Genomic DNA, 22,327 nt, shown 5'->3' with positions numbered 1-22,327 from the left:
CTGATCTGTGAACAAAATCCAATCGCCTTACCTTAGTCACCAACCCCTGGAGGGATCTGCCACTCCCACCCCCCACCTCCAGGTGTGAAGAGCCTGGCCTCAGAGAAAATCTGCCCCGGTTAGAGTCCTGACTCTTTTCCTCATTCCTTCATTCGTTCATTCATTCATTCATTCATTCATTCATTCAAAAATGTTTATTCACCACCTACTATGGAGCAGGCACTGTTCTATGCATTTGGGATTCATCATTAACAAATGAGACAAAGATTCCTGCCCTTGTGGAACTTACTTTCTAGCAGAGGGAGAGTAACAATAAATATAAAGAAGTTAATTATATAACTACTGGAAAGTGACAAATGTTATGGGAAAAAAAGGAGAAAAAACTAGAGCAGAGGAAGCTGATCCTTGGACAGGGAGGGGTTGGGTTTGCATTTTTTAATACAATAGAGTGGTCAGGGTAGGTCTTGCTGAGAAGGTGAAATTTAAGCAAAGACTTGTAGCAAGTGAGGGAAGGAGACCTGCAGAAGGTGGGGCAGAGGGAAACCGTGGGGAGAGAGGTGGGAAATGCTTCAGAGAGGTAGGGCGGCGCATGCAGGGTCTTGTGGGTCGTGGCCAGGACTTGGGTTTTTACTGAGTAAGTTGGGAGTGTTGGAGAATTTGGCCATAGACCTTGAGGAGGGCAGGACACGGAAGGACAGGAAGCCGAGCAGGCCTTGCAAATGTCCTGTGGATGGCAGCTTCCGCCTGATCCCACAAGGGGGACTTCGGAGTGCAAATTACACCTCGGAGTCATCCACCCACACCCCTACCAGCATCCTGGGTGAGGAAGGTGGGATTTCACATCTCTGAAAGGATGGGCCATTGCTTAGGGGGAAGGCAATTCACCCCAGGAGGCTCCAGCAGCCTGAGGGCAGTCCCCCCTAAGGAGAGAAGTGGGTGCTGGTCACTGGGCACATACCCAAAGGGGGTGCACAGTAACGGGGGACCCCAGGGGAGTGGGTGTAGCATTGCTCTTAATGTTGGAGGTTTCAGCCTCCAAACACCGAAGTCCCAGCAGCCATGTCCCTTTTGGCCTGGGCTGAGGATGCCTAAAGATTGGGGGCATGCGGGGCGCCTGGGTGGCTTAGTCGGTTAAGCGTCCGACTTTCGCTTAGGTCATGATCTCGCGGTTCGTGGGTTTGAGCCCCGCGTCGGGCTCTGTGCTGACTGCCAGCTCGGAGCCTGGAGCCTGTTTCAGAGTCTGTATCTCCCTCTCTCTCTGACCCTCCCCTGCTCACGCTGTCTCTCTCTCTCTCTCCTAGAAATAAATAAAACATTAAAAAAAAAAAAAAAGAAAGATTGGGGGCATGCCCAGTGTGACCATGCAGGGTTCCTCTGGTTGGGGATCACCCGTCCACCCCTACACCCCCACCCCAGGCTGCACCCCATCCCCTGCAGTATCTTCAGCTTGTGGTGGTCCAGGCTTCTGGGATCGGAACTAGTTACCCTGGAGTTAGCTCTGTTTCTCTTTGAACACTTTGGATTTTACAAAGCTCTGCTTCGTGTTGAGTCTTCTCATTCATTCTGTAAACGTTGACTGAGCACCTACTGTGTGCCAGGCACCGTTGGAAGTTCTGGAGACACAGCAGTGACCAAGATAGATAACGGTGTCCCCCCTGGAGCTTACGGCTGGAGAGGGAGATGACCCCCACTGGATGGGGGGCACCCAGGAAGCTGTGTGTGCCTAGAGGAGACTCCTGATCCTTGGGAGGAAGTGACACCAGGGTGATGAGTAGGGTGTGTGTGGCAGTTACACAGGTGCAAAGGTGAGATCAATCCAGGCTCACAGAGGAGTGAGTGCAAAAGCCATGATACCCCCACCATGCCTGCCCCGCCCATCCCCTGTTACTTCCCAGTGCTGTGACCATCCTCTCCTACTTGGATGACTGTGGCAGCCTCCTCTTGGGTGTCCCACAGAGGGGCAAAGAAGCCGAGGTACTCAGTGACTAACTCTTCTCTCTTCTTGGTTAAGGGTCACTCCTGTGAGTTGTAACTTACAGCATTCCCCCACTCAACTCCGTGGGCAGAGAGAAGCAGGAAGCCACGGGCATGTGCGGCTGGGTCTGCGGGTGACCTCCAGGGAGGGCTTTGCCAGTTTGGGCCGGGCACCCGCAGCCCCTCTATAGAACTGTTTGTTTCATGCCTCCTACACCTTTCTGATCCCGTCTCCTACCTCCTTCCCCTTGCTCATTCTGCTCTCTCAACACTGGCCTCGCTATTCTTCCAATTTGCCAAACAAAACTGATCTCAGGGCCTTTGCATGTGCTATTGCTCTGCCTGGAACACTCTTCCCCCAGATATTCACAAGGCTCACCCCTCACCCACCCCACATTTCTGCTCGAGTGCAACCGCTTCAGAGAAGCCCTCCGTGACCACCGTATCTCAAGTCATTTTTTTCTCCACCTTGTTCTGCTCGGTTGTTCTCCATGGTGTTTATCACCACCTGACGTATGATATATTTACCTGTTCATGTGTGTGTTGTTTGTCTCTCCTGCCAGACTGGAAGCTTCCTGAGGGCAAAGACCATGTCTGGTTTTTGCTTGTGGTGGAATCCCTATAGCAGGATCAGGGCAGTGAATAAATATTTGTGAAATGGATGGTTTTAAACATAAATGAAACTTATGACTTCCCTCCCCAGGGGTGCTTTCTAGGGGCCACTCACAGTTTGGGAGCCTACTCCAACCCTTCCCCATCCAGACCCCTCTGGCAGGGGTCAGGGGTCAGCCTGGTCCAGCCCTCTTTGGGCCCCAAGGTAGAGGAGAGCCAGTCCTGGGGTCTAGGTCCCAGAGATGCCTGGTAAGCCCTGGTTCTCCTTTGGCAAATGTTCCTCTTTCCTTCATAGGGCCTGTGCCTACGTTTCTGAACCAGAAGGTGTTTACACAAAACATCTTGGGTTTGGCGACAAATTCACCCTCAGTAAGGAATCCTTAATGAATCTTCTTCTTTCCCCACGCAGGGCAGCTGCACGGAAAATTAGCTGTGCCTCTGGCACTTGAAGGAAGCCAAAGGCCAGTCAAAGAGGAGGTGCTGCTGGGGCTTCTGGGACCACAATCTGGGGGGGGGGGGAGTTGTTTTTTTCCCCCTGGATCCAGAGCAGGTTGTGGTATGGAGACCAGAACGCTTCTAGACACATATTTGTTCTAGACTTTCTGTGTCACAGGGCCTTGTGCTTCTCCTGGCCTCACTTTGCGGCTGTGAAATGGGCAGCAATAACCTATCTGCACAAAAATTGTGAACTTCAAGTAAGGCAAGGGACATAAAGGGGCTTGGTTACAAGGGCCCAAAGGAGAGGCTGTTGACTGTGTAAGGTCCTCACTGCTCTCTGGGCCTCAGGGTTTGTCTGTTTTTTTTTTTTTTCTTCCAGTTGTACAATGAGGGGTTCAGGCATGAAGATCTCTAGGGAATCTTCTAGTTCTGAGAGGCAGCCACGTTCCACCTGCCTGCCTTTTCCTGGACATCCTTCCAAATCCTCTGGCCCACACCGATGTGCTTTCTAACAGTTACAGAACTTCTTTTCTGAGCTGGCACTTGGCTGCTCATTGCACATGGTTTTCCAGCCCCTTCCCTGGTCTAGGTCAACTACCCTGGACATTGGGCCCAAGACAGGGGCTCAATGAATACTGGTGAAAGGTGAATTTTTAAAGTGATTCCTGCCTCCTTCTGATCTGGCAGAGACACAATCAGGGAGAATTTTACTCACTCCCATTTTATGCATTGGAAACTGAAGGTGTCAGAGATTAAATATGAGCCACTCTGACACATGGACCTTCTTCCTTCTTAGTGTTCCTTAAACAAGGGAAGAATGATTTGGTGTTTTGTTTTGTTTTAATTTTTATAGTTTATTTTTGAGACAGAGAGAGACAGCATGAGTGAGGGAGGGGCAGAGAGAGGGGGAGACACGGAATCTGAATAAGGCTCCAGGCTCTGAGCTGTCAGCACAGAGCCTGACTCGAGGTTAGAACCCACAAACCGTGAGATCATGACCTGAGCCGAAGTCAGACGCTTAAGTGACTGAGCCACCCAGGCGCCCCAGGGGAAGAACGATTTGTATTACTCCCACCACAGTATGTAATTACATGTTTTGTCATGAATTGTCGGTGTTTCCCAGTAGGATGACGTTGCATGAGGACAGAGACTGTGTTTTGTTCTCTGCTGCACCCTCAGCACCTAAAACTGCCGGGCACCTACCTGGTAGGTGCTCAATAGGTGAAGGCAGGCAGGAGGGTTAAAACGCAGGCCGCGAACTACGCTCTCTGGGCCTGCAGGGGGCGTTCCAGTCCCGCCCCCAAAGCTTGGCCCGCCTCCCACGTCCTGCTCTCGTTCGAGTGTTGGAGCCTGCGCGGCACAGTTCTTTTCATTGCGCATGCCCGCCAGAAGCCCTGCCCGGGCGGCGCGTGCGCGTGCGCAGCCGAAGCGGAGCCCGGACGGAGTCTGAGTTGTGTCGCAGCCGGGCTGAGTGGAGTGGAGCCGGGTGGGCACCATGCTGTCACCCGAGGCGGAACGGGTGCTTCGGTACCTGGTGGAGGTGGAAGAGCTCGCCGAGGAGGTGCTGGCGGACAAGCGGCAGGTAGGAGGCCCGTCCGCGGCGCCGGGGCTGGGGTTCGGCAGTTGGGGCCTGACGGCGAGCGCCGTAGGGCGGTGCGCTGGGCCCAGAATCCGGCTCCAGCGAGGGCTCGCGGGGGGCTGACCTGGGCTGGTGGGCTCACGGCTGTGACTACAGACGTGGGGTGGCGGTAGGGTAAGGTGGACCAGACGCCTGTCACGGCACCTGGCTTCACGCATTTATTATCACGTGGTTAGCGGGCGCCTGCTCTGTGCCAGGGAGTCCCTGTGACCACCCTTCCTCCGCCCCTCGCCGTGCCCTCCGGATCCTGAGCCATTACTCTTTGGTAGGTTTACCTTAACATCTTTTCCAAAATGCAGTTCTTGCTGCGTCGCCCCGCTGACCAGGGGTGCACAGTCTTGGCCCAGGCTCTCAGGGGAGAAGAGGAAGAGACAAGAGTGGTGTTGTGATTGGGCAGGTGGAGACGCTGGAGGAGAATTGGGGTCCTGGTCGTGGAGGGCCTTGTAGACCTGACCCGGAAGTCTGGGTCTTGGGTCTTGTGCTAATATAAGTGTTGAGTGTTTGAAGGGAGTTGATGGGGAGGGGAAGGGGGAGGATGATGTAATTGGATTTCGGCTTTAAAAGCGTTCTTCTGGCTGCTGTGTGGAGCACAAGATATAGGGGGGCATGGGGCCTGTGAGGGACCACTTCAGGCTTCTTGCCTGAAGAGATGGGTTTGGCCCTGGGTGGCGGTGATGGAGACAATGAATGGGTCAGAGGTAGGTTCTGGGGATTTAGTAGGCCTTGATGTGGTTACATGTGGGGGTAAGGGAGGAGGAGGAGTGAAGAATGATTCATGACTCGTCTCCAGTTAGAATAATTGGATGATTGGTCGGGTATTTACTGGGAAGGGGAAGACTTGGATGGATGAGTGCCCATTAAAATGAAACATTGCATCAGGGTGTGCTGGATGGTTAAGAATAAAGAAGCGATTAAAATTTGCCGAGTACTTACTGCGTGTCAAGGACTGTGCTAACTCATTTAATCCCTGGCTCAGTAACTTATGAGCTAAGTGCTATTCATATCTCCATATCTCAGAAGGCGAAATTACACAGCTTGAAGCGGGCAACAGGATTCACACCTGGGTATCGTGGCTCCCTTGCCAGCACTCTCAAGAAGGATGCCGTGCCATGCCGTCCCCTTACTTCCTTAGTAGCTTTTGTGTTGTTAGCACCGTCTCAGCATCCCCAGCCCTGCTACTGCAGTCCAGGAATGTTGAGTTTCTCCTGATAGTATGTCAGAATCAGCCGAAGGGACTTGTCCAGGGAGAGTTTCTACTCCCGCGATGATTCTGGAATGCCCTAATGCTTGAGAACGAGCACTCCAGTGAATAATAAGTCATCCATGTAGCTGGCAGACTTTCCTCCAGCACCTTCTCTGGAGAAAACACCTGCACAGAGCACTGTCCTCACGGACCCGGAGAAGTCCATGACACGTCAGTGTGTTTTGGGCATGACATTTGAAGAAACCCAGGAATGGTGCCATGTGTCTTGTTGGGTTTTAAAAGCCTCTGGTCTTTTGGAAGGTGATGGTTTGGGGCAAGAAGGAGCTGAGTTCCCCCCTGGCCCTGTGCTTTGCAGATTGTGGATCTGGACACCAAAAGGAATCAGAACCGGGAGGGCCTGCGAGCTCTGCAGAAGGATATCAGTCTCTCTGGTAAGTTAAGTCAGGGTTTCATTACTGTGGCTCTGGAGGCCTGTTCTGCCTTCCTCCTGAGGCTTTCAGCTCATTTGTAATAGAGACAAGTCAGGAAGCCCCATGTGTGTGACACAGCCTGTGGAGATGAGGGAGACAGCGCTGCAGCTCTGACATTGACTGCGGCTCAGGGCTTCAGCTGCTCATCTCCACGATGGGGGTTAGCCGCTGGCTCATCGATGGCACTAGGAAGGTGCGGGGTGGGGGGTATGAACACAGTGCAGTTCCTGCCCTTGTGCTCTTACAGATAAAACAGTGTAGATACTTAATTGGAAGTTGTGAGAAAGCTGAGGAAGGAATTGGACATGACGTGGGTGTTGGAGAAGGGGACGAACACTTTTCAGATGAGGACAGGTGGGTAAGATGGAGTAAGCAGCAGGGAGGGGCATATGATGTGGCTGGAAAGATGGGCAGAGGCCAGGCCATAATGAAGTGCTTTGGGAGCTGAGGGTTTAAAGTGCACCAGAAAGCATAAAACCTTCTCATTGCGTCTCATCTCACCAGAGTGAAAGGTGGAGTCCTGGAAGACTCCCTTGAACTCTCCAGCATCCTCTCCTCTGCTGTTCCCCCTCGCTCACTGACTCCATTCACGCTGGTCTTGCTGTTCCTAACACCCCAAGCAAACTACTGGTCTTTGCCGTTCCTTTTTCCTCTGCTTTGCTCACTTTTTCCCCAATTGTCTGCAGGGCTCACACCTCACTTTCTGCAAGTCTCTGCGCAATCTCTGCCCAGATGTTACATAATCTTTGAGCTCTTCTCAGGCCACCTGATAACAAATGACAGGTTCCTCCCTGCTCTGACATTCTCCATCCCTCTTACCTTGCTTTATTTTTCTGCAGAGTGCTTAGACTTATCAGGGTCTGAGAAGTCCCATCTTGGCTTATTCATTCCTTCTCTTCCACTGTAACGTAAGCTCTAGGAGGGCAGAAAGTTTGTCTTGTTCTACTGTGTTGTCAGCATCTAAAATGCCTGTCAAGAGAGTAGGTGCTTAAAAATACGTGTTGAAAGAGTGACCATTTGCCATTTCAGAAGATGTAATGGTTTGCTTCGGGAACATGTTTATCAAGATGCCTCACCTTCAGACGAAGGAAATGATTGAGAAAGGTAAGGCCTTCTGGGGATGAGTCAGGGGCACATCTCCCCCTGCAGCCCCAGTCTTAACCCAGAACTGAGAGTCAGCCTTTGGGCCATTTGATGAGAGGCGGCTGTGTTACAGAGTTCAGGCACATGTGGGTTTTAACGCCTGCTCTGCCACTCTGAGTTATTCCCTCATCCCTAAAGGAGAGACCCATCTCCATAGCACAGTTGTGAAGTTGAGATCAACAGCCTGTGTACTTAGACTAGTACTTTTTTCTAGTGACAGACAGTTTGCACCACAAATAAAGAAAACCCAACAAGCCGAGGCTTCGGGAAACCCGGCTCTGTTTTCCTTACCAGCAGCTGTCCAGAGGCAGGCAGGCCAGGACGCTGCCCACGGCAAGGTCACCCTCACATACTCTTGTGGTGGCTGTGTCGTCATTGCAGGCCCCGTGTCCTCACGCCAGGCTGCAGGAAGGGCAGAGGGCCTGCTCCCTATATGGCCTGGCCTTCTGTTTCAAAGTAAGACTGTCCTCCTCAGAGACTTGTACATCTCATTGGCCAGAACTGAGTCATGGGCCACCCGTAGCTTCAAGGGAGCCTGGCAGAGTGAGCGCTATTTTTCACATCCCTGTAGTAGAGACTACATTGAAAATAGAGCTTCGGGGAGAGTGAGCCTCCAGGGTCTGCTGCAGCCCGGCACTCAGCATGCGCTCAGATCTTCACAGCCACCATCCGGGAGGCTCTTCACAGAAGTATGATAAAGGCAGAGAGTCCAGCTGCAGATGGTCCTTACCTGGGAAAAGGAAAGATGACACACAGTTTTCTCTTCTCCGGCCCTAGAAACTGTATATGCCACCAAGAGGACCAGCGAGGTTGCCTCTGTCCCTGAAGGCAGAATCTCCCTATCACTGTTGAAGTAATATTTTAGCAAAGGAGCTTAGAGAAATTTCCAGCTGCCCTGTTGAAAAATGTACATGAATACTACAGTTATAAAATTAAGAGTTGTCATTGCACTTGGGTGGTGGGCCGCAGGTCACTCAGGCTAAGCGTTCAAAGGGGGTTGTTTGCCTGGGTTCAGGATCTGGTCCTCAGCTGTCTTGTCCACAAATATGGTCTTGTCACCATACCTAGGGGGTTCTGGGACATGATTGTCGCTGGTTCTCAGGGGTCCACATAAGCTGACAGAGCCCCTGAGTGCCTAGGGCTGCTCATTTACCAGGAGCGCTAGAATCACAGCCCAGGCCAGAAGGCCAGCTGCTAAGGCCTTCTTCCCCCTATCGGAAAGAATGAAAATCTGTGTGGAAGACAAACCAGCCAGCACAGTCCCTCGTGAGCAGGTGGAGTCGTTTGGGTGACATCAGGCAGTTTGTGCCACCAAGCATTGTAGCCTCTACTTCTCATAATGCAGTGCGCCTTCCAGTATGGTCAGCCTTGGCAAGATAAACTTTTCTGTTCACCATAGTTATTAGGTTAAGCTTGAGTGGCAGGCTTGTCCATTGATTGTTTTTTTTATATTTTATTATTTTTTTTAATGTTTGCTTATTCTTTGAGAGAGAAAGAGCGCATGAGCAGGGGAGGGGCAGAGTGAGGGAGACACAGAATCAGAAGCAGGCTGTAGGCTCTGAGCTGTCAGCACAGAGCTCATCTCAGGGCTTGAACTCACAAACTGCAAGATTATGACCTGAGCCGAAGTCGGACACTTAACCGACTGAGCTACCCAGGTGCTCCTGTCCATTGATTGTTTAGGTCACGTGTTACCATGGTCCTATTATCTAAGAACCCCTCACCTTGATGGAATTAGGTTTGTAAAATTCCTCAGCCATGCTTTTTCCAGCTGTCTTCTTCATTTTGGCCTGATGTTTGAGTTTTCTGCAATTTCACTATGGGAAGGTTACCTAAAGTCCAGATACTGCCTTCCCCACCCATTGAGCAGCCCAAGGTACTTTGCATAATGAAACTAGGTCAGTGAACGGAGAGGCTAGTGCTCAGTCCTGCCCTGGGCTTACTCGACCCACTTTGGCAGATCACATCCCTTCTCTAGCCTTCAGTTCCTTCCTCAGTTGGTCTCTCAAGTCCCCTTCTTCCCAAATGCCAGGAGCCCTTGCTCTCAAGGAGGCAGGGGAGAAGGGTGGGTCTGTCTGCACTGTAACCTCATCCTTTGCCCACTCCATTTATTTTTCAGATCAGGATCATCTGGATAAAGAAATAGAGAAACTCCGCAAACAACTTAAAGTGAAGGTCAACCGCCTCTTTGAGGCCCAAGGTATTGGCCTGCAGGAAACTGGAAACTAGGGAGAGAGAGGACCTGTCAACATGGACTTTGCCGCACAGGGTGGGAAGCCTGTCCCAGGTGGGCAAAGGCCTGGGCAGCGAGCAAGCGGCACTGAAGCTGTGGGCAGGGATGGTGGTTGTAGCACCGAGAGATGGGATGGACAGGGAAGGCTGTGGGGTCTTATTCCTGTCGTGAGTCCTTTTCCAGGCACAAGGAACGGCCTGGGTATCTCACATGAAATCCTAGGCATGGTAGGAAGCAGGATAGCTCTGACTGAGAGCACTCAGAGGGCCTCAGTCAGGTGGTCAAGGTCAGAGCTAAATTTCTGGGTAAACTTAACCACTCCAGATTGGGCACAGGCCTGGCAGAAATCTGGAGGCTTCTGGGCAGCAAGAGTGCAGGTTCTTGGTGACTCTTGTGCCTCGTCCAATGTGTTGCAGAATTTGAGGCCCTTCCCTGTCAGACCTCAAGGCCCAGTGTTTGGTGGCAGCGAGAGTGCAGCATAAGCCCCTTTCCTGGTTCTGACTCCAGGGCCAGCAGGAGTTGGACAACAGGAGGCCCAACTGGCTGATGGCTCGTTTTCTCCCCCAGGCAAACCAGAGCTGAAGGGTTTTAACCTGAATCCCCTCAACCAGGATGAGCTTAAAGCTCTCAAGATCATCTTAAAAGGATGAAATTCCAGAATGGGATGGGGGACTTAAGACAGCGTTCCCCCCCTGCTGTCATGGAGGACCCAGGACTCCCACTTTGAGACCTGCAAGGACATGATCCACCCTGCCGGAAGATGGGCCTCAGGAATCTGCCCCTGGAAAAGCCTCTCTCTGTCTGTGGGCTTGGCTCTGTGATGGCAGCTGGGAGCCCTCCGCCTGCCAGTGTCTGCCGGGGCTGGATGGACACAAGCCCCATTGATAGGCCGTGGCAGCCACCCGTGCTGAGTGGGAGCAGTGCCTGTGGGGGTGTGAGAATGACCGCAGCAGGCACTTTTCACAAGGGCCTGCTGTTCAGATGGGCTCCGCACGTCGGGAGCCTCATTCCCGCATTCCTCTGCAGGAGAGAGGCATTCTCAGGCGGTGCCGTGGGCCTGGAATAAAGCCGGAGGCTCGCAGGTGGTCTCTGAATGAAGACAGAATCTTAGAGCTTCCCAGTCCACCACAGCCGTCTGTGGGCCAGACACACCATTCCCCTGCCCCGCCTCCACGGCGGCCCCCTCTGTCCCCACTTGCCCCAGGATGGAGCCCAGAGTGGGGGAGTGGGTGCTGCTTATCAAACTCTTGCACCTGCCCTTTAGTCAGGAAGGCCCTGCAGAGTCCCGCACCAGGGAGCACCAGGGAGCACCAGGGACGGGTGAGGGAGCTGCCTCTACTGCCTCTGAAGGCGGGGCCTGGGTCGGTGCACTCAGGGTTCCCGCCTGCCTTCGCTGGTCTCCGGTCCTAATGTGCTGTGGGCAGCACGGTGTCTCTCATGTCAGTGAGGGCTTAATAAATGTTTCCTAAACGAATGAATAGTAAGTAGCTTCTGTTCTTGAGCTCATTTGGTCCTTAACCGAGGGCACGCTGCCTTTAGGACGCCTCCGGCCTTCAAATGCTAGCAGGACTAGACCACAGCACCAGCAGGGATGGCAACTGGGAGAGCGCACGCCTCACCTGGTCCCCTTGCTGCGCTTGGCCCCGGCCGATAATCACATGTGAACAGGCTGGTGTGTCCAGACCTTACTTTTTTCTTTCTTTTTTTTTTTTCCAAGAGGAGCTAGAAATAATCTGGATTTTTACATTGAATCTTCTCCAAAACAGAAAAGTTTTGAAGGCTTAGGTGTTGGCCAAACAAAAGACCTTCCACCAGCCAAATTTAGCCCATACCTACAATTTTGCATCTTCCTGAGTTTTTGAAGTAGAACTGCATTGTTTTCCCCATCACGGCCCTAAAGCGGGGAGATGGAATTGGAGGCTCGACGTCCGCCCGTAGCAGACTAGTTACAGGAATCAACAGCCCCAGATGGGAATACTATGCACCTTGTCAAGTGACTATGCACTTGTCAAGGACAAGGAAGCCTGCTGCGCTCTGACCGGGAGCAAGTGTCAAGGTGCTGTGAGTGAGAAGAGACAACAGCGCAGGGTCTGATGAGCCAATAACTTGTGTGCAAACACTGTGTGGCCCCCGCCCCCAGTCCCCCAAGACAGACGCTGCGGGGTTGGAGCACCAGGGTGAGAGGACCCCTCGCCTTTGTAGCACATGGTTTACATAAAAATGGGAGGAAGGGACCTGCAGTAGCTGCTGGCTGGTAGGTGCGCCTGGCTCGGGATTTCTGTCCGAATGTTGCCCACGTGTGGCAGGGTGGATGCCTGGCCAGAGGAGCCGGTCAGATCGGCTGTCCTGGACGTGAGGGACCCGTGCCCGTGGCTGTCTGGTCCCGCCTCAGTCACACAGTTGGAAGGAGGTCCCCACGCCCTGAGGCAGGAGGCCCAGAGTGGCCTAGCTTCTGGCCTCCCCAAGGCTGGCTGGTTCACTTCCTGGGTTTGTGGTAGTTTTCCTTCCCCAAACCCCTTCCCTTCCCTAGGCAGTCAAATTCTGCTCTTTGCAGCCCAAAGAACTGTCCTGCAGCAGGGAGAGTTGCAGCGGGAACTGCCTCGGGTCTCATAGGAGGCCCCCCATGGAGAAATTCACCCACAGCCCGCTCTCTTGCAGTCTCTTAGACCAAGAGGAGGCTTAGGAGCGGTGGAATATATAGAGAATGCAGAACGTTTACTTCACCTAAGTCCCCAAGCCATATCCCCTTGCTGGCCAGGCCAAGGTTTTCTGGCTTAAAAAGCTCAGCTCCCAACCTCAGGAAGGTGCAGAGAGGCCCTACATCGTCTAGCTGACTCCTGAGTCCTTTGCAGAGGCCCTCGCCAAGCAGCTTGGCCTTCCCGAGCTCATCTGTCCATTAGAGAAGTGAGGATGCTCTGGCCCGCGGGCGTTCGGGTGCTGAGGGGAGCTGCGTGAATTCCTGACACACCAGGTCAGGGTGTCGCAAGGAGGGAAAGATGTATTTAAGGCTCAGCCTTTCCCCAGACCCTCAGCAAACACAATCGAATAACTGCTTTGCAGGCACACCTTAAGACCAGTTCCCCAGTCCCTGACCCCTTCTGAAGGATCATTTGAAGCACTGACCTTCGAAACATCAAAGGGTCAAAGCCAGGAGGACCTGGCTGCAGTCAGCATCATGCCCTGAGCCAGGCCCAGTGCCCAGTGACTCAGAGTAAGGCCTGTGCTCATTTATTAGAACCTGCTGCCGGTGTCCTTGTCGGGCCTGATGGCCAAGCGAATCCCTCAAGGTCAAAGCACCTCCAGTCCCAGGGACTGGCCGTCTCCTGGTGCAGAGGCGGCTGGGGTGTGGTGGGGGCGTCCAGGGGGTCTGGGACAAGCAGAGCTGCCCGGCCAGAGGGAGGGAGGCAAGTGCTCCAAGGTGCTGCTGTGCTGGAAAGAGCGGGAAGAGGACCAGTGGCACCTCCCAGGGTCACTTTCCTCCCCACGGGGATTAACTGGAAGCTTTCTTCTGGCTTTGAAGGGAGCGGAAGAGCTGCCTCAGCTGGTTTTTCCGATCATTGACGCATCCTGGAAGGGAAGTGGGCTGTTAGCTGGGAGGGCCTGTCCTTGGTAGAGGAGGCATGGAGGGGCCCCGTGCTCCCACTTCCTAGAAGGAGGAAGGGAGGGCCCGCAGGAGCCGGGCAACCCCGGACAGCCTGTGGTTTTCATCCTGACTCCACTCCTGAACTGCACGGCCCTCAAACAGGTCATTCACCCCTGCATCTGTCAACCAGGGTACCTGCTTTGTGGAGTGAATGTAAGGATCACCAAAAAAAGGTAACATTCAACCCACGTGCTGGATGTGGATGTTCAGCCTTCACAGGAGTGACGTGTAGAAGAAAACTGAGGCTCAGACAGGTTAAGAAATTTGCTCCAAATCACACCGCAAGTGGCACTGAGACTGGAACCCAGATCTAGTTCCAGAGGCCACACCCTTTTTGTTTTTGAGAGAGTGTGTGAGCAGGGAAAGGGCAGGGGTGGGAGAGGGAATCCCAAGCAGGCTCTGCACTGTCAGCATAGACAGGCCAAGCTCTTAACCTTTTCTCTTGCTTTGCTTGGTGAAAACGCATTGCAGGCTAGCACAGTGCCTGGTACCTAAACGGTTAAACCCTTCAGCACTTCCTCTTATCCATGCTCCTCCCACCCCGACCAGCTTCCCTTGTACTCACACCCAGATACTCCACTGGAGGCTTGGGGATTGTTCTAGAGACTTCTAAAGCAGTGGCTCTCTACCTAGGCTGTGCTTTAGCGGCAACTGGGACCTTTTAAAAATCCTAAGGGCCAGACCAACTGTATCTTCACCTCCAGCAGGCATCCGTATTTTTGAAAGCTCCTGCACAATTCCTATAGCAGCCAAGCCAGAGAACCCCTGTTCTGGATCTTTGCGACTCAGACAGGGGCGGGGGCGGGGGGGGGGGGTAAGCAGCAGTGCTATCTGAGGCACATGGTGGGCCACTCTGGCCACAGCAACTCCTCCGTTCCTCTAGGCACGCCTGCCTGCAAGGTGACTCTGCTGCTCCTTGATCCGGTGGCGGGCTCCATTTCCTCGCCCTGTGAATCTGGGCTGGGGCAGCTTTGACTGATGGATTGTGACGGAAGGACACCACCACACTGTGGGACCTCTGAGCCTAGGCCTCGAGGGGCTCTGCTAGGTCTTCTCCCACCTTCTTGGAACATGAGACTACCCTGTTGAGAAGCCAGGGCAGGGCTGCTGGAGAATGAGGGGCCACCTGGAAAGAGAGGTCCCGCTGACAGCCAGCAGCAACCACCACCCGTGTGAATGAGGCTATTCTAGGCCATCGTGTCTCCGCGGATGGGCCGGGTGCCTGCAGCCCTATGAGTGACTCCAGCACTCTTTGAAGAATCAGCAAATAGGACAGTAGTTGTTCTTCTAAGCCTCTAGGTTTGGGGAGAGTTTGTTACACAGCAACTGTTAGCTAATAGAGCATCACCTCGGAGCTTGTTAGAAAGGCAGAATCTTAGGCCCCCCTCCCAGACCTACCGAATTCATAATCTGCCTTTTAACAAGATTTCCCGATGATTCCATATATGCACAGCAAAGCCTGAAAGCGCTGTATAGTCATCTTCCAACAACACAACGCGGCAAACACTAGGGAATCTGCCTTTCACAAACCCCCTCTCCTCCGCCTTCCTCAAGCGATTTAATCGACATTCCAGGCTTCCTTGTTTCTGGGGTGGTCACGTGACCCAGTTCTTGCCAGTAAGATGTCAGCCCTGGGAGGGTTTGCCTTTTGGAATAAAGAGTCAAATCTTGAAGGAAAAGCCTTGGCCCTTGGGCCTTCCTGCTTCTTCCCTGGGACAAGGACACAGTGTCTGGAGTAGGAGCAGCCATTTTGCAACCATGAGGCAACAAGCACGAGGACCAGGGCAACCTACTAAGCGTCACTGAGTGGAAAGAAGAAAGCACTGGGTCTCTGGGGCATTTTGCATCCATTGTGTTAGCCCTGTCTGGCCTACCCCAGGACATCCTATGGGTCAAGACAGATTGCTCCCTCTCTGTGTAACTATTATTTGGCTTTTCAGTTGCTTGCAGCCAAACTCAATCCTAAATCCTATCAAACCCTAAAATTGATTTAAAACTTCTTTTCATGAAACAAAAAGCGCCACTTAAATAAAATTTAGAAAACAAATAACAAATTCAGGAAAATATAAATAAGTTGACAGAGGGGTAATATCATCACTGTATTAATATCAAGGCCTTTATAAATTTAGAGAACAACCCACTGAAAAATACATAAAGAATATGGACACCTTGAAGAAACACAAAATTGAAAAATCTGAAACCTCCCCAGTAATCAATGGAATGCACATAAAACAAAAATACTTTTTTTACCTATCAATTTGACAAAGGTTTTTTTTGTTGTATTTTTTTTTATGATTTTTTAAATTCAGGACAGGCAAATTTGTGTAATCTTTCTAGAAAGCAATTTGGCTGTAATAAGTCCATCCCTTTGACCCAATACTTCTACCTCTAGGAATCTGTCCTAAAGAAATAGCCAGAATTTCAGCTGAGTTTTATGTGAGAGGATGTTCATCACAGCACGGCATTATTTATAAAAGTAAGAAATTGGAATCACACCAAATGCTCAATTATAAGAAATTGATTTAGGAAGGTTGACCTATATACAAGCTGGAATATTTTACTGCTGTATAGTAATTTTGTTTTTAACTGTGCTAAGAGGCAGGATTTTCTAGCAGCCAAGCATTCAGGTTTTAGAGGAAGAGAGATTGGGGTTCAAGTCCTCACCACTTATAACTGGGACCTTCAGCAAGTTACGTAACATCTGGAGACCATTTCCCCATCCATAAAATGATAGAAACTGCCTAAAAATGAACTAATGTATGGAAAGCTTGGACCTGGCCAAAAAAGTGTTTCCTAAAGAAAGGCTCTTATTAATATTGTTGAATGACATGAAATGTGCTACGTGGAAAAGTGGGACTCAAAATTCCAGCCCAATGCCAATTTTGTAAAGAAAAAGTATAAATATATACATTTTTTAAAAACTGGAAGGGAATACAACAGATTGTTAAAGTTGGTTCTGTCTGGACAGTTTTTTATTCCCTTTCAGTTTTCAAATGCTCTACAAGGAGTGAATAATTTTTATAATCAAGAAAATGTTTCTCTTTTTCAAAACTAAGTTTAAAGTCAAACCCTGAATTTCTTTTGCTATATTGTACATCTTTGGGGGTTGCTTTCCAGCTAAGCCTTTTGAAATCTACCTCCTGATAGTGTCTCTTGCTATGTGCCAGGTGGTGTTCTAGGCATATATTGAGATAAAAACTCTTCAATCTCCATTTTACAGATGAGGAACAGAGAGGTTAAGCCCTTGCCCAAGATCACACAGCTGGTAAATTGCAGATCAAATTAAAGCAGTCTAACCACTGCGCCAACCTGCCTCCGAGACTGCCTGGCTTCTCTCATGACACATGCCCCGTGCCCACGCCCCACCTGGCCCCACTTACCGAGGTGTGTGTTGGTCACAAAATTCCCCAGCCCCGACAGGTCAGGAACCCCCTCTTCTCTGCTGACAGGGCCATCATTCCACATGAGGTCAAAGCCTCCCACTCGCTTCTCCCTTCCTGTGAGCCTGGACGGGCAGGAGATACACGGGGGTAATGAAGGTGCACCTGGTGAAGCCTAAGACCCAGGCCAGGCCCCCGATCCCTCCCCGCACCCTATAGGTGCCCACGCTGTCAGAATTTCTTCTTTTGCCCACCCATTTCCCAGGTCTCAGGGGGGTCATCTCCCATACTGTCCCCAGTTGGACCAGGACCCAATCCTGTGTGGACATCTCAGTTTGTCCATCTGTAAAATGGTGAGCAGGCCTGAACCATCTCTAAGGGCCACTCAGGTCCAGGGTTCTGAGTTGTCCACCTTCCTTGATAGGAGCCCCAGCTGTCACACATGGGTGCCTGAGCGAGGCTGCCTTGCCCCACCTGGCCTCCATGTCCACGACATGCAGGGTGTCCTCCAGGAGGCAGGTCTTGAGCTCATAGTCCTCCTGGCTGCTCGCTGTCAGCGATGGGGATGCATTGACCTCTAGGAGCCACCTGGGGAAGGAGGGAAAAGGAGAGCCTTAGGGTTACCTGGTCCCTGGGGACCCTGGAATCTCCCTGAGAGGCTAGCTTGGGTGCCTGGGCCTAACCCTCAATTCCACCAAGGTTGCTATCTCCGTTTTTCCACTAGAAGAAAGGTTTCAGTGGCTAAAACGTTTTTGAAAAACAGTCATCACAAACTTGAAATCCCTGCAGGGACAGGGCGGTACACAAATGAGGCAAGCTGGAGGGGGTGGAATGATCTGGGTGCCCTCATACTGCTTTCCTTCTTCCAAAAGAGCTGTGCATACAAGACAGACTCCCCTTTCCTAGTGAGCTTTTGCCTGTGGGGGGCAATGGCTGCTGGGGGTGGCAGAAGCTGGGAGGGGTGGACAGTGGTGAAGAGCATTCCAGTCTATTTTTTTTTTTTAATTTTTAATGTTTATTTGTGAGCGAGTGAGAGAGAGACAGAGAGAGAGACAGAGACAGAATATGAGCAGGGGAGGGTCAGAGAGAGAGAGGGAGACACAGAATCCAAAGCAGGCTCCAGGCTCTGAGCTGTCAGCACAGAGCCCGATGCGGGGCTCAAACCCGTAAGATCATGACCTGAGCCAAAGTCGGATGCTCAACTGACTGAGCCACCCAGACATGCCACGGGTGCACCAAATTCTTGACAGGAAGTGACATGGTAGAACTATTCCCTTACGTGGCACTTTGCATCCTGAGAGCAGCAGGCCTGATGGAGAAGTTTCTTGCCTGGTACTCGGGAAGGAGCATGGGCTCAGCACATGTTCAGGAAAGGTCTCTTAGTGCCAGGCATGGGGTTCAGTGCTTTACAGAAAATACCTCTTTTATTCTTCATAGTGATTCTATAGGCACAATGTCCATTTTATAGATGGGCAAACTGAGGCACAGAACTAGCAGTGGCAGAGATCAAACATGGGCAGTCGGGGTGCAGAGTGTGTGAAACGCTACCCCCCCATGCCCTGCCCGGGCTGCCAGCTCGCCAACTTACGGTTTGAGGTCCTGGTCTATGAGGATATCATAGCCATACAGCTCAAAGCAGTGCTTGTCACTGATGATCACCTTCTGCACGCTCTGCAGGCTCCGGATGAAGATGTTGTCCATGTCGCTGAAGAGCGTCTCCACTGCCTCTGGCCCGTGCTTGGACGCCAGGTACTGGCGGAAGCGCTGCAGCATCCACTTGCAGCCCTGTGGCCCCAAGCGCCCAGTGAGGGGTGGGAGAGGGGGCCTCCATTAACCGGGACCCAGCCAGCTGGGACCCCCCTCAAACAATCCCTATTAGCATGGGCCTTGGGTTTGGACAAGGGGGTCCCAGACCTGAGTCCTAGGATTAGGACTCTGAGTTTGTCCCACTTGCAGGGGAAAGCTACTGCCTGCCCGGGGGAGGGGGCGGCTGTGCCCACCCAGAGCCTGTGCCCCTCTTTCTAGAACACAGCCTGAGTACCCAGGCCCCCAGAAGGCACTGCCTGAACACCCTACACAGGTCTCTTCCCTCAGCCTGCCTTCCTGGGGACAGACTGCCCTCTGAGGCCCAAAGATGACCTACTGAATACTGTTTCCAGGGAGCTAGGGGTGTGTTTATGCGGGAGGCCCCCCACTGTGTAGGGGAGGGCTGGGGGAGGGAAAAGGAGTGGGTGTGAAATGGAGGCCAGCTCTCCCTGTGCCCCTCTGTTCTGGCTCTTAACTCTGAGAAGTCAGAATTCTAAACTTGAACATGGCCTATAGGTTATTAGATAGATAAATGGATGGATGGATGATAGATACAGAGATAGATAGATAGATAGATAGATAGATAGATAGATAGATAGATAGATGATAGATAGATAGACAGACATACTTATCAAGGTAGGAGGATAGAACACATTTTGTTATTTTGTTACAGGGTGTGTGTCTTTGATCTGTAACTTTTAACTATTCAGACACTTGATGTATAGGCCTCTGTCTGTACTCTTGCAAACTGGAAGGGTAGCCCTGACCTCACTAATAAACTAGAACTATGAGCCCAAGATAGGCCTGTCCTGGGCTCCTTGATGTTCCATCCCTCCCCCAAACCCAGTCCCAGAAGGCTGGCCCTGGAGGCCACAAGGGCAGCTTCCTCACCTTCTTCGGATGGTAGTCAGGAGAGGTCTTTTGCACAGCGACGTTGGTGAGGTGCACATCTGGGAGATGGTAGGTGGTCAAGGGCAAGTGCGAACAAGAAGGGGGGCGAGCCCTGTTCCATGGAACCCCTGGAGACCAAACTGAGACTTTTGCTTGGACATTGATGAGGAAGGTGACACAATAGCCCAGACATCACGTATGTGGGCCTTGGGTTCAGATGGGCCTGGGTTCAAATCCCACCTGTGCCTTTTATGGGCTGCGTGCCCCGGAGCCAGTCACTTAACCCCTGAGCCTGTTTCCCCACCTATTAAGTGGGGGTGCTTAGGTGGGGGAAACAGGCAAAGAGTAAGCCAACAATCAAAACCAGTCTGTACAGAAGTGGAGATGATTAGTTATGAAATCTTTCGGCGGGAATTTTTTTTAGCTTAAAAACAACAAGAGAAATCACAGAGGAAGTCAGTGGATAAGCCAACAATGTAAAAATAAAACTAATCAGACATCAGGGCAAGAATGAAAAGCAAGCATGACTAGACAAAAGATTTGTAGCAAATATGACAGACTAATGTTTTTGTCAGATGAAAATTCCACATAAATTGTTAACAATAAAAAGTTATGACCCTAAGAGATACAAGATAGAGGGGGTGTGAAAACATCAGGGAAAACATTAACTACTAAAAGACCATCTGGGAAAATGCCTAAAGTTTCTAGTAATAGAAGAAACATAATTTTAAAGGGATGTAAATGGGTGGGGGGCGCCTGGGTGGCTCGGTTGGTGAAGCGTCCGACTTTGGCTCAGGTCATGATCTCAAGGTTCCTGAGTTCAGCCCCGCATTGGGCTCTGTGCTGACAGCTCAGAGCCTAGATCCTGCTTCGGATTCTGTGTCTCCCTCTCTCTGTCCCTCCCCTGCTCACGCTCTGTTTCTCTCTCAAAACTAAATAAACATTAAAAACAATTAAGAAACAATAAATAAAAGGATGTAAATGGGGAAGAAGTACAAATTGGAAGAAATGCAAATTATAAGGCAAAATCTTGCTTCCCCATTAAGTCAGTTACATATGTTTTAACCTTTTTATTTGGAAAAGCTCAAAACTCACAGAATCGTTGCAAGTATAATGAATGCCCATATATGCTTCATCTACATGTGCTAATTATTTTAGAAATGTCTTTTTAATTTTTTAATGTTTATTTATTTTTGAGAAAGAGAGAAAGACAGAGCGTGAGTCAGGGAGGGGCAGAGAGAGAGGGAGACACAGAATCGGAAATAGCTCCAGGCTCTGAGCTGTGAGCACAGAGACTGACACAGGGCTCAAACCCACAAACCATGAGATGACGACCTGAGCTGATGTTGGACGCTCAACCGACTGAGCCACCCAGACGCCCCTAGAAATGTCTTTTTTAATGATTGTCCTCATGGGCCCTGGGTGGCTCAGTCAGCTGAGCGTCTGACTCTCGGTTTCTGCTCAGGTCATGATTTCACGGTTCATGGGATCACACCCCTGTCGTGCTCTGCACTGACAGCTCAGACAGAGCCTGCTTGGGTTTTTCTCTGTCCCTCTCTCTCTCTGCCCCTCCCCTGATCACATGTGCTCTAAATAAATAAATAAATAAACTTTTTATTTTGTTTTTAAGTCCCAAACTGTTTGAAAAAATAAAATAAAATGATTGTCTTCAGCATGGAGAGCTGGGATGAAATGGGTCCTGTCAATGGAAAGGTAAAAATACAAAAGAACCTTCTGTAAAACAATCTGGCCATGTACCCTTGTCCCAGGACTTACGCCTCTGCAATGTCATCTGAAGGGAAACATTTAAATACAGTAAAAGATTTATGCAACTATGTTTCTTTCCAGCAGTTGTGCATCATAATTGGAGGAAACCGAATACCTCCCAAATGCTTTATTAATGTGAAGGATTAATAAAGCAGTAAGTCTACCTGGTGGAATACTTTGTAACTAACAAAAATGTCTACAAAGAAAATACTGGTATGTGTAGTGAAAAAAAGTTATGTTTATACAGTTGAGATCACTCCTTCGTAAAATGCAACAATAACAACCACGAACCAACCGTACAAAGGAAGCTGGGAGGAAATACGTCAGGGTAAGTGCTTTTCTCTAGAAAATATGAACAAAGAAGGCTTCTTTTCTTTTCTTCTTGTCTTTTTGGCACATTTTCTGAATTTTCTGGTTTGCCTTTAAACAGCTCTACTACTTCTATTGTGAAAGCTATACTCTTTCCGTGTTTTATTGTTTTTACTATTAAAGTACTCCCTAATGGTTGTAAAAACAATTCGTAACGTAGGAAAACGTGTAAAGTTGAAAACAAACGTTCCTGGCCTGATTCTAATCCTCCTTGAGGTTCAGAGTTAATAAATCAGTGAACAACCTTTCTTACCGTCTTCTGAACAGAAACAGGGTTCCATAAAAGCAAAACTAGGATTATAAACATACCAGGTCTGTACCTGTATTTTGTTTTTCATTTTAATAGTCTATTTTAGATACCTCTCCATGATATTTCGATTGACCTCATTATAACAGCTGTGTAATAGCAGGTAGATGCTTTATCATTCATTTTGCCATCCTTCAAGGGCGTTTTAACTTGTTCCTGTTTATTAGTACTGTATTGTCATTATTTTTATATTTTATGTGTGTACATATATGCATATAAATTTGAATACCTCTATGTGAACTATATATAAAAATGTAAATCTCTATATTTAAGGTCAGGTTAAAATGTCTTATTACTTTATGATCCAAAGTTGCTTTATTATTTTAAAAGTTGGTGCATAATATATGAAACAAATACAGCAAACTATTAATACTTGTTAAATCTGGATGGTAAATGCCTGGATTTCTCTTATAGTCTTTTTTCTGCATTTTTGTATATATTTGAAATATTT

General features: G+C 50.2%; 2 protein-coding genes across 3 annotated transcripts in view; one reads left to right on the top strand and one right to left on the bottom strand.

Moving 5' to 3' along the window:
- The first annotated feature begins 4,413 nt into the window (after positions 1 to 4,413).
- PDRG1 (p53 and DNA damage regulated 1) lies at positions 4,414 to 11,187 on the top strand. Its single transcript, XM_039237808.1, has 5 exons — positions 4,414 to 4,606; positions 6,223 to 6,298; positions 7,367 to 7,441; positions 9,600 to 9,680; positions 10,281 to 11,187. Exons 1-5 carry the CDS (start codon positions 4,520 to 4,522, stop codon positions 10,361 to 10,363), a joined length of 402 nt encoding a protein of 133 aa, XP_039093739.1. The 5' UTR covers positions 4,414 to 4,519; the 3' UTR covers positions 10,364 to 11,187.
- Positions 11,188 to 12,925: 1,738 nt separating this feature from the next.
- TTLL9 (tubulin tyrosine ligase like 9) overlaps positions 12,926 to 22,327 on the bottom strand; it is a 35,544-nt gene continuing 26,142 nt past the window's right edge. For both annotated transcript variants that reach the window (XM_039237674.1, XM_039237675.1), the window contains exons 11-15: positions 19,434 to 19,492; positions 18,325 to 18,521; positions 17,211 to 17,324; positions 16,737 to 16,861; positions 12,926 to 13,280 (exon numbers count right to left, since the gene is read on the bottom strand). In XM_039237674.1, the coding sequence (XP_039093605.1) occupies positions 13,204 to 13,280; positions 16,737 to 16,861; positions 17,211 to 17,324; positions 18,325 to 18,521; positions 19,434 to 19,492 (572 nt within the window). In that variant the 3' untranslated portion in view covers positions 12,926 to 13,203. The remainder of the gene's footprint in view (positions 13,281 to 16,736; positions 16,862 to 17,210; positions 17,325 to 18,324; positions 18,522 to 19,433; positions 19,493 to 22,327) is intronic.

The sequence above is a fragment of the Hyaena hyaena genome, unplaced genomic scaffold (assembly GCF_003009895.1).
Source record: "Hyaena hyaena isolate Hyena2069 unplaced genomic scaffold, ASM300989v1 scaffold_131, whole genome shotgun sequence".
NCBI classification, from domain to species: domain Eukaryota; kingdom Metazoa; phylum Chordata; class Mammalia; order Carnivora; family Hyaenidae; genus Hyaena; species Hyaena hyaena.
The sequence above is the reverse complement of the archived record's forward strand: the minus strand, read 5'-3'. Positions and strand labels throughout refer to the sequence as shown.